The sequence below is a fragment of the Triplophysa dalaica genome, chromosome 15, assembly GCF_015846415.1.
Source record: "Triplophysa dalaica isolate WHDGS20190420 chromosome 15, ASM1584641v1, whole genome shotgun sequence".
Classification (NCBI taxonomy): domain Eukaryota; kingdom Metazoa; phylum Chordata; class Actinopteri; order Cypriniformes; family Nemacheilidae; genus Triplophysa; species Triplophysa dalaica.
This window is the reverse complement of record NC_079556.1, coordinates 6,438,520-6,454,868: the sequence shown is the minus strand read 5'-3', so window position 1 is coordinate 6,454,868 and position 16,349 is coordinate 6,438,520. Positions and strand designations below refer to the sequence as shown.

Below are 16,349 nucleotides of genomic sequence, written 5' to 3'. Positions count from 1 at the left end.
GTTTATGCATCACAATCGCATTGACGCTCTGCGTTTAAATACACCAGTTCAATAATGCATAATGTTGGCATGCACAGAGCTTCATTCATTCTTTCATGTTTCTAAGCAGGATTGGTACGTATCTGACACTGTTAAGATGAGAAACGCTGCAGGAGGGAAACGATCAATATCTTTTCTAAGATGCCGAGTTTTGGATCAACTCCTCATGTGCCTGTGTTTTCTAATATATTTTGCATGGGACTTAGAGAGCTTATCTAGCTTATATGGATTTGATGGGATGAGGATTTTGTATAACGTTTTTTTGAATTATTCAGATTTGTGGAAATGTGTAAAATTGGATGTCACCGTTAAAAATAACCTTAAAGGGACACTTCACCCAAAAATGAAAATTCTGTCATCATTTACTCATCGTCAAGTTGTTCCAAATCTGTATACATCTCTTTGTTCTGATGAACACAGAGAAAGATATTTGGATGAATGCTTATAAGCAAACAGATCTTGCCTCCCATTGACTCCCATAGCAGGAAAAATTACTTTATCATTATTTTGTTCTGTTGCATCCTGCTCTTATTTGACGGAAAGGGTTAGGTACTTCTGACTACCATTGTATTTTTTCCTACTATGATAGTCAATGGGCGGAAAATCTGTCTGGCTATAAGCATTCTTCTAAATGTCTTTCTCTTTGTTCATCAGAACAACTAAATGTATACAGAACTTCTCGAATGTGAGTAAATGAAGCTGTGATTTTAATTTTTGGATGAAGTATCCCATTCATTTTCCTTAAATATGTTTTTAAGTTAATAGTACCTTCACTTCTCTTTAGATTCAGCCCCTTTTCACACTATCCTTTAGTATCTATATTGGTACACATCTGAAATGCTCATTCTTATTGCTTGGTAAAACAGTAATGATCTCTACACGTTGTGACAAACTGCTGAAGAGAGATATTAAGCGTGACATCTACACACACACACACACACACACACACACACTCACCACAATTTGCACTCTACAGACCCACATTAATGTATATTTCCAAGCAAAGTAAAACAGGTTGCATTTATTAAACTTGCACTTAAAAGCAGAGAGAGGGCAAAAATAAAACGTGCTATTGATCAGCCTGAACGAGAGCATTCAGTCACCAGATAATTTCTGAACGTCCGTTTCAGGCTTTATTATTGAAGTGTACACAAGTCTGTAGAAACCAAAGCACTGGCAGAGGGACACCAGAGGATTGTGGGTAATCAGAGTGGGTATGGGCGTGTTTGTTTTGTTCTTTTTTTTTAAATAATTCGCTTTAAGTATAACCAGTATATTCTCACTTACAACTGTCCTTGCACTTACAGCCCAAATAAAAGAAAGAAGACAAAAAAAGAGAAAACATTTGGTAAACATTCTCCACGAAAGGCAGTTCCCTTATATATACTGTGATTTTATCTTTCATTTTGTTTACATAAACAAGTTTTATAACATATCGATCAGTGGTTATTTAACAATTTGGGAAAATAAAGAAACTAAATCACAAAAAAAGTTGAGACTCTTTTACATGTAAATAAAAATAACTTTTTCGTTTCCTTTGTTTTCTTTTGGGGCGCAGGATAAAGTTCAGCGGTTCTTGTGTGGATGGGTGTTTTAAGCAATTTTCCTTTCTTTGCGTTCTCTTTGTTTCTCTGTCCTCTCGTTTTAAGCTAATACATAATTAGATTCTTACATACAAATATTGACAAAAAGATGGCTTAATCACCAAAGCCATCCAGTCTTTTCAATATCAATGGATAGTCAAAGGCGGTGGGCGGGGGTTTATGGGGAGGGATCATAGCTGGCCGTCGCTGCAGTGGGCGTCTTGGCTGTCGGTCTGCTTCTCAGCGCCTTGACTGGGCAGCTCTTTGACCATGAGCGAGGCGCCCTTCTCAGAAAACTCTTCCCCATCTGGCTCCAGGCCTTCCGGACAGGGCAGTTTCAGCAATTCCTCTCTGAGCTGAGCGGTGTGCCTCTGCAAAAATCCCCCAAAATATGTCAAATCCTTAAACAGTTGGGAAGCAACAACACAATCACCAAACGATGCATGTTTATACATTTTGACAGCTTTCTAGCGCATGTTTACATAAACCAACTAAAACAAAAAATGGCCGATTATTAAACTAGAATGTATATTTATTACCTGTTAAAGCACACAAGTTATGAAAGTATTTTTGTGCCAATAAAAATGTATACAAACTTTGAAGAAACAAACAAAAAAATACAATGAGAAAGAGGAAAAACATTCTGAAAATGAAAACAAACTCGTTTTTTTTTAATAAACTGCAAATACCAATTATTAGCTAACTAAATATGAGACAAATTTTTGGTGCACACACTAAAAGGAAACAAAAAGATAGCCGCATCAAGATTGCTCTCTAAAATCCACTCTACTGATTTCAGTATCGACTTTCTAGTCAGAGAGCTGTCAATGCAAATCTCACCAGCTAATGACAATAAAGTGCTCTTAAGTCCCCACACACAAGGTTTGTGCCAGTAAAACAAACGTAAACTTGAAAAGCGTAAACAAACAGGCTAAATATTTGCAACAGAGTTCGTTGTGTTTTTCTCCTCTCACTGTATATTTGTGTTCGTTGTGTTATCGTTCATTTTTATGGTCACAATAACAATGTCCTCCCAAAAAATAGAGAAAGCAGACTTGCTGATCCATCGAATTTGTTACAAAGGCAGAGTTAATAGCTGCAGCGCATGAATTTAAAGACACGACTTTCCAAAAGGGTTTACGGTGCTGACAGTCTAATAACACGCTGACGCACAACAAGCTGTCAGTGTGCTAAATCGACTTAATTCATCTCCTTTAAAACACCTCCGCTAAAACTATTGAAGCTCAAACAAAAATGAAAAATCCTTCAGGAGGACGTCTAGCCGCTGATCCAGATCCGTTACTTTAATGTATTTTAAAAGACCTTTATCTATAGTTTTGGCAGAATTACAGACAGAACATTCGAAACTGTGAGTATTACCTTCAGCGCAGCTGCGTGGTGAGACATGGTTCGGCCCACTCTCTTATCACTGCTGTACTGCTGAATATCACTGATCCAGCCCTCGCACTGGGCTATAATCTCTGCTCGCTTCATATAGAAGTGCCGATGAATCACCTGCCAAAAAAAACGCAACGTTAAAAAGAAAATAAATATAACTTGTGCATTGTATAGAAACTACATTTAGCTGTGGGATGATCTTTAGGATTGACACTCCAGATGAAGATACTCCAGAATTGATCATACATGAATGCTGCCCGTATGTGTTAATCAACAAACTAAGTGACGTTTATATCGACACACAGAGAAGAGTGATCTCAGACAGACACAAATTTCCTCACCGACCCTCTAGTCGGTCTCTATCTGAACGCGAGAGCTTACCAACTCCTTCATTCTGCATTTGGATCCCTTTTCTCTCCACCTACAGAACAGTTATTCAGTTGATCTTTCAACGTCATAGAGTGATGTGTCGCTGAATTTACATCTGCCGACACGAGGAGCTAAGAACCACAGTTTGATCACTCAAGTTTAACGCTCATCCACCACAGTTTGATCACTCAAGTTTAACGCTCATCCACCACAGTTTGATCACTCAAGTTTAACGCTCATCCACCACAGTTTGATCACTCAAGTTTAACGCTCATGTCTTTGTCTCTCAAAGACGTAACGCGCACTCGTCACGCTCACCTGTTGTCTTCACTAGAGCGCGTAATCCATCTACATGTCTGAGACTTGCACTTTAGCCTGATTGTAAAAGCAAGACGCTATACAGATCAAACTTCTGCGGGGAAGGCATGAGGGATTCAGGAATGAGTGCGTGTGATCGATGGTCTTGGAAGTGTTGCCATGGAAACCCCGGTGGCTGCTGCACGTCGCTCGCTGGCTCCAAGCTCACCGTCACCAATTTTATATCTCTCTTTTTCACTGTCTAGCTTCATCCATCCTTCATAAATCTATCTTCCCCTCAAACAAACAAAGGTCACCAGCGAGACATGTGACAGCATCTCCCGTGATGCTGAGATTGGGAAGAGAATAAATATAAAGGAACATATGTAATGATGTGAGAGAGAGAGGCAATGCAACTATACTTAATAGAATTCAGTACTCATGGTCATAAACGAAAGCAAGTGTGTGTGTTGTGTTTTCCTCTCCCTGCTCTGACGTCAACAGCCTTTCATTCATTACCCTGCCTGACTGCCTCTGTGTGTGTGACAGAGAGAGGGCGAGATAGCTACGTGTCTTGCCTTATATAAAATTGCATGCGTGTGAATCCGCATGGACGTGCCAAACTCTAAATGTCTGTCTGTGCGTAGGTGTGTTTTTATGTGATGATAGTTCAAAATCTGCTGCACGTGTCTGACAAATTCGATGTTCTACCTCCATGTACAATGACGTCACAATTTCCTCTCTTACGCTCAATGCTAATGTGTGTGCGACAGAGATCCCGATTCATCGCTAAACATCAGCGATCGATGAGCAGTCTGGCTCGGTTCGAACCAAACGACAGCACCGGAGCCCTTTATTCCTTTGAACGATGTTTGGTTGGCATGGAAACAGCCTGTTATATGTTCGCTTTGGGATACAGGGGTAATCTACCAGCCTCATAACTGCCTGGCGAGGATCCAAACTCACAAATACTCAAGAGCCACCGAAATGTCCACAACAGAACCAGAACGACACGGACGATGCCCGTCAGTTAGGACCTAAGTGAAGATGCTGTGGTAGAAGCTTGTGTACAGAAAGAAATGAAAAAAGATTTCATCATTTGTTCAAGCTCATGTCATTTCAAACCTGTATGACTTTCATTCTTCTGCAAAACACAAACAAAGACATTTTGAAGAACTTTGGTAACCGAAAAACATTGGCCACTATTGACGTTCATTGTTATGAGACGTTTCACAAAATATCTTCTTTTGTGTCCCACAGATAAAAGATAGCTATACACATTTTGAATAACATGAGGATGAATAAAAGATGACCGTGATTTTTATTTTGGGTGACCTGTCTAAGTATGTGGACTAGGGTTAAATTGAACTTCATAATTTGAATGTATTAATGATTAACTACCCCTTATTTTTATAAACTTGCAATTTATATCCTGATCTGGGTCCCCGGTCCATTTTCCTCTTCATGCAGGGGGAATTTGATCTAAATTGTGTTATGTGAAGAATACCCTCTGACCTCTTTAAAGCAGGGTGAAGGGTTGCGAATCTGTTCTAGCATGGCCCACTTGACGGTAGCCTGCCGGATGTTTCCATCGTACTCTCTGGAGCTCTGGGTTCCGCTCGGCGTGCCCCGGGAACGCTCGTAACCCGGCTCGTTGAAGTACGGCTCGGTTACCAGGATCAGAGACTGGATTGATACCAGCACCTAAACACACACACACACACACACACAGAACAAAGACGCAAGGAACAGTTGAGAAGGTGAAGAGCACACTGGGTCTCTTTGACCAGAGCACTCCTGTGCCCGTGCCCGTTCCATTTATTGATCGGCTGGTCGCTAACTGTAGCACTAATCAATGGAGACATTTCTATGAAGTGCTGGCAGCAGTACATGAGCACGAACTGGAGGAGACAGTGAGTGGGAGAGGGAGAGAGAGAAAGAAAGGAGGGGAGCCTGTACTTGGATCAATATTACAGGGGAAAACAGCTCCCCTGCCTATTATACAGACAGGTATGATGGAGAGAGAGAGAGAGAGAGAGAGAGAGAGAGAGGAGGGGCTCAGATGTGGGCAGATAATTACTGCAGGGAAATCGGTATGGGAATGTTGTAAATGTCTGCTGATGGTGTTTGTGCGCCTGTGTGTGTGTAAAGCAGTATGATGAAATATTCCCTGAAAATTATGAAATGAGATATTTCTGCTGCTTTAGGTCTACCAGGGAACAGCATCGGGAGAGAACCTCCACCAGACTAAAGATCGTGAGCGGGAGAGAAAAGGGAACGGATTAATGAATACAGAAAGTGACAGAATTCGACTCACCTGTAGAAAACTAGAGGTATGAGGGTTCCATTTTTCCTCGGGACGGCCGTGCCAGGTGTTCAGGATGCTTAAACACACCTGATGTGGTGGACGGGATGAGACATTACAAAGAAGAAAAACAAGAACAATGCAAAAAAATTCAGTTCAATATCAAACAAGTAACACATCTTGTAGACAGCGGATTCAGATGGTTTTCTACTAGTGAATAAAAGTCTCTCAAATCAAGTTGTGAAGTCTATGAACAGCCTTGACAATAAAGGCACAAAATTTCAGCCAAAAAAACAAACAGTACTTGTTGATCCCTAGTGCTTATTGTAAAGGAAAATATGCCAAAAAGCAAACAGGGAGCGACACGCACCTTGCCATCATTATAAAGGTTTGGATTGAAACGGACACTGTGGCCTCCTGTCGTCTCCAGATTAACCAAAGGAGGGGAGTTCGGGTAATCTTGAGGGAAGTAGACATCAAATTCAAAGCAGCCATTGGCATACGGTGTGTCTGCAGGTCCTGTTATCAACACCTGAGAAAACAAGAGGAGAAGCATCCGTTAAAACAGAGCAAATCCGCCGATCAAAGATGATAAGCCTCCCGACAGCTAAGGCTGAAGAGCGAGAACCATTTTAAATGTCTAACCCACGTCTTGACATAAAGACCGGAAATTAGAGTGAGATATGGAAAATGTTGAAGTGATACAAGCACAGACACATTTCTTTCCTGCCATAGAACGAGGGAGTAAGAAAGAGAGAGAGTAATGGCACCCAGTGAGGCAACAGTCTCCCTCCACTGCGGGCTGTAGAGCTGCACTCAGGCGTTAAGACTGTTTTGACATGACCATTCAATCGCAACACTAAACACACACACACACAGAGAGCTGTGCTCTCACACATGCAGGGTTGGTTAAATCTGGAATGCTCAGTTTACTATTAATGTCCATTAAGATTGCACAATAAAGTGCCCAAGATTCAAGAATGGGGAAGTCTTGGCCTGCTGTTAGGGATCAGTGAAGTACTTCGGCTCTACCTGTGGTGAAGCCTACAGCTGAGGCCAGACACATTGACATTTACACGTCAAAGGCAGCACTCAAAGTGTGTGAGCACTCGTGTGGTTGAGCCAATAGAAGAATAACCGGGTTTGGCTATAGGTGTTTTGTCAGTGAACGGATGTGCTTGAGAAAGTCATGGTCTGATTCTAGATTTAGTCAAAGTCTGATTCATACTAAGGGAGGGCAGGGCTTTCAATGAACCAAATAAAAAAATCGATTCACAAATTTAAAATGTAATAAGTAAATATAATATGATGTCATCAGAACAAAAAAGGCGGAAGTCAAGCTTTTTCTCTGCATCTGCATCAGGGAGAAACAGCGCATTCAATTCACCATACCCCAACTGGACGGCCAATGAGTGCAATATAGCGTTTCCCAAAACCTGTCACTGTTAAGACTTAAGAACATGATCATACTTCTGTAAATATGCAGTTTGAGAGCCAGCTCACATGCGCTGCATGAGACAAATACAGTATATTGCCAAAAGCACCTCTCTAATGTGAATGATGATTTTTTTTACCAGAGTATGTGTCATTTCGTGAAAGTGACTGCCGTTTAAGATGTGACACTAATAAATCGCTTCCATTTACTATTATACACTTGTTTTTATGTCTGACAACAGATAATGGAAATGAGGATGGCTTTATTGGGCACTCGGTTTTATTAAAATACAACATGTGAAAGTTCAAAGACTAGAAGCGAAAGTGCCATCACTAGTCTGACTGTGAGCGCAAATGCGACGTAATGACGTTTTCTGTATGCTAATTAGTACGTCAACAATTGATTCTGAATCGAATCGTGACCCTAGGAATCGATTCTGAATCGATCGTGAGGGACCAAAGGATTCCCACCCAAACACATAGTATACATACATATTTACAAAACCTGTTATTGACATTTTTATCACATAGTATGCATGAATTGTTTAAAAACCTATCTTTATTGGTTCAGAAAACCAAAAGAGTTAAGCCCCAACTCTGATAAAACACCTGAAGAGGCTATTCAGTGACTTCAGGAACAGATGCTTTAAACTTAATGTTGGGCTGCGCAGATTGTTGGGCATATTGCATGAAAGTACAGCAAGAGTTATTCAAATGCATACCGAGGAATCTGCACTTGAATCGCTCTCGTGGTACTTAAATGTCATACGCTGATAGATTTGCGCAGCGTCACATTAAGTTGAACACATCAATTCCTAAAGACACTGATTAGCTTGTTCAGGTGTTTTATATCAGAGTTCGGGCTAAACTCGGCAGGAAAATGGATCTCGTGGGCCGGAGTTGAGAACCACTGCTTTATAACATACTGCTTTATTTGATTATCAATGACTAAGCCTGACATTGGTCTACAGTTCATGTCAATCCATTTTGAAATGAAATTCTCAATCTGTTTGAGGAACTCAGGTCACACAGGACATATATTATATCTGCAATTTTTAAACTCAGGGCAAAAAAAATCACTTTTTTTACTTTGTAACACTCATGCTCCCAACTTCACAAAAGAGCACCCACCCAAAAATTAAGAATACCATGGTCTGTCTGAATACTAGAATACAAAATACTTACAATTTTACTATTTAAACATGCATGTGGTGTCTGCTGTGTTTTACATACCATGACTTGGTGATTTTCGTGCAATATTTTTTTTATCATAAAACCACAAACACCCAGCATGTTATACACTTAAATTCGTTTTGTGAGAGGAAAGTGATTGTATCACGCAGTCGATAATCCTTCCATCAACGACTGAACCCTCCTTTCTCATCATAGCATACAGAAAAAGTTTAAACTAAATAAACAAAACGCTGAACAAATTTGAGGGAAACTATAACGTTCTTTAAAGAGGTTTGCTTGTGAACGTATTTTGTAATGCGAACTTGCATTTGGTACACTTGTGTTACATTCAGCTGCTGTTCAGCAATGACACGAACTGACATAAACATGTACCGCGCATGGAAAAGTACCGCTGCATTATCTTTGAAGGACCGGTCACATTAGCGCACAGCACGCACATAATGTGTGAAGTAAAACCAAACGCTCTGTACAGTAATAAAAACAGGTCGCAACACAACAAAATTGGCATTAGCTCAAATGCTCTAAAATATATTTTTGTCGTACAGGTTAAATTTCGGGAGCATATGCAACCAATTTTGAGCCCTACAAACTGCAGTTCTATGAGCATGTGCATTAAATGCTAGTGTTTGGTTATTGTGTTGGGTCTCAATTACACACAAACAAAATTACATTTTTTTTTAAGTCAAAAAGAGTTCAGCTGTGAAAGACGTGTCTAGAGAGTGCATCCATTCTGCTTTATGATTCTCCCTAAAGGTTTCACAGTTCAGTGATTTACACATGCACACGTTTCACAAGCGCTGGTTTAACAGCATGATTTGTACATAAACTGGACAACACTAATTCTATTTCATAAATGTTTTTTGTGAATTAACCTCTGAAAGACACGAGGCGCCTGTTCGTACCTTCATGATGTCAAGGCGCTCTTCATCGCAGCGGACAAACACACTAGAGGATGAGGAGAGGGGGAGGGAGGTGGACAGCGTAACTGCTTCCTGCGCTAATCGTCGAGCGCGGGCGGCACTGTTTGCGTCGCTGGCATTCTTCACCTGAGATAGGTAGTGGTAGTTCACCTTAAACACCAGTTTAGTATCCTCATCTTCACACACCATCTCAAACGTGTCTGTGGAGAAGAGCATATACACACACACACAGTTACCAGTGATCACAGAGAAACACAATAGGACTGAAAGGTGACTCCAAAAACATCGTCTCCACTGAAGGGTGTCCTGTGTAAAACAGTGTAAACCTGCTTACAGTCACGTCAGGAGAGATAACCTCACCCGTCTGAGGTCTGACCAAATCAGTTTTGGCAGATCAAACCTTTTGTCATCAATCAGAGCAAAGAGAGACGAAGAATGAGCATAGAAAAGCTATTGTACCAGCACAGAGATTACAAAATCCATCATCTTTTGCTCGATCTCTTTGATGCTCCTTCAAATATTAGGTGCATTTTAAAGAAAAAAAACTTTCATAGCTGCATGTTATTGAACAATGTGGCACAAATGCAGAAAAAAAGAGCGGCTGGAAGGACACCTCAGGCATTTTAGAGCAAGAGTAAAACCGAAAATTGAAATTAACATCAGCAATGCGTTAACAGCGCAGACGTTTTGTGTTCCATACCAAGAGAGCATGCAGTGAAAAACCTATACCCAGAATGCACCCCAAGTCGCTTTGGATAAAATGTCTTATAAACTGTATCATATTTGCTCTCTAGATATCGGTCTTAACCCATATGATTCGATCATTGCACACAGCAGTGTAATGCAAAACTCACCAAACTGTAGTTTCTTCATGGCTGCTGTGTATTTCTCCTCCATCGAGCGTAAGATGGACTGCGGTTTGGGCCTCACTGTTGCCTTCTTACAGCTCTCTGCCATCTTCCTCTCTGACAAACAGAAGAAATAAAAATAAACTTCAAGGGGGGGTGAAAGGAGTGTGTGTGAATGTGTGTTTCACAGTAGCCTAAGGGTGCTTGGGTCATATCTTCCATTCTTCCATCTGTAAGAATCACATCCCTGTTGAGGATAAAGTCCCCTGAATGCCTGTTTGGTGCTATGCTTGCAGTTGTAAAGGAAACAGGGAGCTAGTGTTCCTGTAGGTTCAAACATTAAAGCCAAGGGTTTGATTATCTAGAACCGACTAAATGCATAAATGTAAAATGCAGACAAGCTACTTGAAGCCAAATCATACAACCAGCCACATATGTGTGACTTAAGAATAAAAAATGTGTTTGACTGAAACTTTTTCTGTTACCCATTTCAGTTTGTTATCCAGAGAAACTGTCAGACTAATGACTAAAGCCACTGGCAGGCTAGCTTCACTCCGGTGAGACATATTAAACCTGCGAATGGAGGCCGGTAGCGCAACAACACAATTAACTCTCTATATTAAGAGCTTTATGACATTTCGGATCATACCGTTCATATGCGGCGGGTGCAGATGCAAGTCCCTCCCCCGACAGCCAAATGATCCGAGCTGAAAACAATTATTCTTTGGCGACTTGCCGCACAAAATCCGTCCGACATCGACAGCTTCATTTACTCTCACCTCTGTCCGCACATTACCGGGCGCTATTGATGGCCACCAAATATTCCAAATCGATTCTGAACTACGGAAGCTGCTCTTGTCCAATCAAAGAAGGCCTGACACAGCTGTCTCCAGCACTTTTTATAGAAAGACGGAGTACTAATTAAGCAGTCAAACAGGTTGGTAAGCGCAATGTCTCACTGCTCTTATCACATGGATTTTCCTTATGGATAGTGACAGCGGAATTGATCCGCCGTACGTGGTTAACGCCCCTTTCTTCGGCTCATTCTCGAGAAGGTGAGAGCGTGAGATACCAGAGACTCTACATCACCTAGCCCACACCAGGGAATTAGCGGTGGAACAAAGGCTCTCTGGTAGGTCCCAAGTTCTCCTAGCTTTGCCCAAGTGGAACCGCCAGAGAGTCTTGTGCTTGCAAATGCTAACAACGCTACACAGTGGATTTGTCTTATCTAAAGTGCACTGAATGCCAGGCTTTGGAATTGATTGGGTCATGTCGCCTTTTCTATGGACAGTGTAGCAGAACTAAAAGTTTGTCGCAAAGTTAATTTCCCTGCTTGAGAATGCACTCCTCATGCAACGGGAGGCAGAGTTTAGCTGGCATGACTAAGGCAACTAGCTCTGATTCTCGGTGGAGTATTTTTGTGATTTAGCAGGACGTAGATTAAGTCTTGCTTCTGACAGGCGAAACTGCTCAGTTAAAGCTGACTCTCCATTTAAATTCCTCTGGAAAGAAAAAATGGGTTTATGTGGCTCTAAGAGTCTGGCTTATATGGTGCAAGGTTGGGCCGTAGAGCCATTTTTCTTTGGCTTAGTTTGTCAAAGCAAACAGTCACTCGGTGTCCCCTGTGACCCTCAGACAAGGGCAGAATCTGCATTTTTAGCCCATAAAACCCTCAACCATTCCTCTCCTGGCTGACCACTACACACCGCCACTTCTATTATGTTTGAATCCCAAAGCACACAAGAAATGATGAGATTCAGGACATTCCTGGCTTTACAAGTGATCTTATTTTAAATGGAATACATACATAATGGCGTGATATCTATCTTATATTAATAGTGTTATTAGAGTGAATGTACACAACAAGCTAAAAACTTTGATAAACTGGGTCTTGTGTTTGTGGCATCTGGGGAAACTCAAGTATCTTCTAGAAATCTTTTATTTCTTACAGTGATTACACAAACTCATGGAAACAGACACTTTTATGGATGTTCTCACCGTGATTAGCTTGTCGTAGGTTGGTGGTTGCTGCGTATACAATCTCTGCAGTCTTCTGGATGTCAGGAACCAGCAAGGTCAGGCCCTCCGGCTCAGGGTCAGATGTTTCTGTCTTCATAACCCCTTTGCTTTTGTCTTTCTTAGACCTGAGGTAAACAAAGAAACAATGACTAGAGGTCTTTAAGTTTGTCTGCATTTGAACATCGGAATTTGCTTTGCTGTCTTTTGAAACAAATTCCAAGCTGAGTTAACAGCAGAAACAGCAAAACTGCACGTCCTCCGGAGTTTGTACTGCCTCATATGTCCCCGACCCTGAAACAAACACGCACACACCGAGTTCGTCCACAGAGTGAACACGCCCGATGCATAACTGAGCGGTAGACAGTGACTTGTCCCCGAGTAAACCATTAACAAACATCCAGCTGGCGCTCGGCTAAGCATGTGCCCTCACAACATGCATCATTCATTAAGCGGGAGGCGAGAAAATGAAAATGAGGGGGGGCATGAATGTTCTGTACCTGTAGGTGAAGCAGAGGACAGTAATTATAACTGTCACGACAGACACTAGCGGTCTTACAAACATTCGGGTGGAGCTACGCATGTCTGTTTCTTTCCTGTGACTAGAAGCCCCGTTGCATTAAGCAGTCACTACACACAAAGACTAAGCCATTTTACCTACTCTAAATATCTATTCAAAATATGTCACTAAAACTTTTCTCACAGTCAGTCATTGCAAACCTGTATGAATTTTTCTCTTTATGGAGAACACATAAAATATATTTTAAAGAATTGTGGTAACCAAACGACATTAACTTGCATTGTATTGACACGAAACCACTGTGACATCTTAAAATATTCTTTGTGTTCCACAGAAGAAAAAAAGGTAGCACTTTATTTTACAGTCTGGTTTCCCATGTACACACTGTTTACTTATAAAAGTAAATTTAATAACTGGGTACTAACCCTGAACCTACCCCAAAACCTAACCTCATACCATACCAGGAACATGTACTGTAAACTAAAGTGCATGTTTTTTTAAACAACCTAAGGATGAATAATCGATGACTTAATTTTGCTTATTTATTATTATGTGTAATTCCTCTACAGAAACGCTGGTTTGGAGTGAATGTAACATTAGATGAAAAGGTGAGACAGATCGGGAACAGCCACTGTTTCTCCGGGGAGATCACAGACAGTGTCACATTGTGAAAAATCATCCAACGGCATCCATCAGTCCTTGTTTGTTTGGTGTGCTGTTGGATGGTGGTGTTAGAGAACGTGCTCACCTGAGGCGGTTGGTGTAGGTGTCCACGCAGGTCTTCATCTTGGCCAGCAACATGCCCACAGAAGTCTGACACTCCGTCCGTTCTTCATCATCCTCTTCCTCTGCAGCATCTCCTGAAAGCGGCAGAAGCAGAGGAACCAGACTGGTGCAGGTGGAGATGGCCCTCAGCAGCTCCAACAGAGCACGATACAGGGGGACGTGACGCGCCATGTCCAAAACTGCAGGAGAAAGATAGAGATAGAGAGAGAGAGACAGAGGGAGAGAGACATTATGTACCGAGACAGGACACTTATAAAAGACAAAGTCGATTACATCTCTTAAATGTTGGAAGGACAAAACGGACGATCAGACACATAAGGTTAATAACATTTTTAACTGAGATGGTTTTGGAAGCATTGTTGGCTTATAAAACGTCTCATATAATTCAATACATGGACTGTTTCACTATGGACATGTCATTGTGCATTCTCCCACACACTTGTACATCTTGGTAAGGTCAACAATTGAATGAACCACCGTTTTTGTTCAATTTGGCAGGATGTGAGGGAGACAGCGTCCGGGTTAGTGTTTTAGCCAACTGAACCACAAAGACATAAAACCCAGGACCACAAAACCAGTCATAAATAGCACAGCTGTATGTATAGCAACATCCCACAGTACATTGTACTGACAAATCATGAGGACTTAAGTAAAGACAATGTTCTATGAAGATATTTTGTAAATATATCAAAACTTTATTTTCCATTCCATTCCATTTTCTACCGCTTATCCGAACTACCTCGGGTCACGGGGAGCCTGCGCCTATCTCAGGAGTCATCGGGCATCAAGGCAGGATACACCCTGGATGGAGTGCCAACCCATCGCAGGGCACACACACTCACTCATTCACTCACGCACTCACACCCTACGGACAATTTTTTTTTCCAGAGATGCCAATCAACCTACCATGCATGTCTCTGGACCAGGGGAGGAAACCGGAGTACCCGGAGGAAACCCCCGAGGCACGGGGAGAACATGCAAACTCCACACACACAAGTCGGAAGCGGGAATCGAACCCCCAACCCTGGAGGTGTGAGGCGAACGTGCTAACCACTAAGCCACCGTGCCCCCCCAAAACTTTATTTTTGAGAGTGAATTCAGCAAAATTGTGAACAAATATGTCCGGAAAGACGGCAACAAACTTCGCTCACTGTTCTTTTTGAGGATAACAATCTCAAGCTTAGAATTTCCGCTTTTGGGTTCATCTACTCTCCAAAACGTCATAACAGCGGTAAGCCAATAGAGACCGCGTTAAAACAAACCTGTTTCTTCTTAGCAACAGCCTGCAACAGCAGATTTTCTCAACATTTGGAATTTTTTGCACCCTCAGATTCCAGATTTTCAAATAGTTGCATCTGAGCTTGGGCTGGGAGATATATCGTGGGATTCTTATGCTCTCAGTTTTTCAATGAATTACGGTTAAATGCCGCCACATCCGAAAGCCAGAGGGCGCTCTTGCGCAGAAACTCACGAATATGGGAAACGGAAGAGGAAAGTTTAGTTCCGGGAAATGCCAATGGTCATATTCTAGCGCTGTTCTTCAAACCGTTTCAGGTATTTCCTAATAATACAGCACATATATAGTGATGATGTTTGACGGGTGTTGCTTTTTCAAATGCACGTGGTATAAGACTCAATCTTGTAGTGATTTTAGATCGAGCAGTACTTCTCATCAAAGAGCGGTAGTTCAAGGAAGAGCTGAAAGATTTCAGAATCGATTTAGACATGTATAATTAGCGTGAATCGCGATATATATCGCCCAGCCCTGATCTCAGCCAAATATCTTCCTATCCTAACAAACCATACATTAATGAAAAGCTTTATTATACACATCTCAATCAAAAAAAGACCTTTATGATTAGTTTTGTGGTTCAGGGTCACAAATCTTAAAGGGAAAGTTCACCTATAAATGAAAACATTTACTCCCACTCATGTCATTGCAAACCTATTTGACTTTCTTCTAAAGAACACAAAATATATTTTTTAAATGAACGCTTGTAACCAAACAACACTGGCTCCATTGAGTTCCATTCTATGGACACAAAACCACACGGTCATTTCTCAAAATATCTTCTTTTGTGTTCCACAGAAGGAGGGTTGTGCACGACACAAGGGAGACTAAATGATGACAGAATTATGATTTTTTGGATAAACTTTCCCTTTAAGTGGTCAACAGGAGGGGCATTTTACAAACAGGCACCACATTTAAGGTTAGCCCCGCCCACACTATCATCTCATTGGTCCAAAACCCTACTCCCCACACTACATGAAACATCTACAGTAGTTTGTTCTGATGGCTGTGATTATGTGCCAGCATTTTCTCAAACAGTGTGGACAAACTGAAACTTTCAGCAGTACGATCCTGTTAAAAGCGGAGATTCAAGTCACGACAAAATATGATTAAACAGAAGCCAACATGTCTTTTTTTAATAAAGAAGATTAAGGTTAGACCCCCTTCAAATCTCTTTCGACCAGTGATCTGCAGCACGAGGGCTCTTTGTGTGTTTTTCTTGCGAGGAGAAGGAAGAGGAAAGATAATCCTTTTGTGGCACACCAGAGTCTTAAAGCAAGAACGAAGGCAGTGCGAGTAAAAAATGAGAGCGTGAGCAGGAGATTACTGAGGGTCTTCAAGCAAAACGG

General features: G+C 41.5%; 1 protein-coding gene across 1 annotated transcript in view; it reads right to left on the bottom strand.

Moving 5' to 3' along the window:
- Positions 1–1,045: 1,045 nt before the first annotated feature.
- The window catches only part of birc6 (baculoviral IAP repeat containing 6), a 79,622-nt gene continuing 64,318 nt past the window's right edge, over positions 1,046–16,349 (bottom strand). The window contains exons 66-74 of the mRNA XM_056768720.1: positions 13,672–13,888; positions 12,386–12,531; positions 10,394–10,504; positions 9,522–9,739; positions 6,362–6,523; positions 6,004–6,081; positions 5,202–5,390; positions 3,003–3,137; positions 1,046–1,993 (exon numbers count right to left, since the gene is read on the bottom strand). Coding sequence (XP_056624698.1) covers positions 1,814–1,993; positions 3,003–3,137; positions 5,202–5,390; positions 6,004–6,081; positions 6,362–6,523; positions 9,522–9,739; positions 10,394–10,504; positions 12,386–12,531; positions 13,672–13,888 — 1,436 coding nt within the window. The 3' untranslated portion in view covers positions 1,046–1,813. The remainder of the gene's footprint in view (positions 1,994–3,002; positions 3,138–5,201; positions 5,391–6,003; positions 6,082–6,361; positions 6,524–9,521; positions 9,740–10,393; positions 10,505–12,385; positions 12,532–13,671; positions 13,889–16,349) is intronic.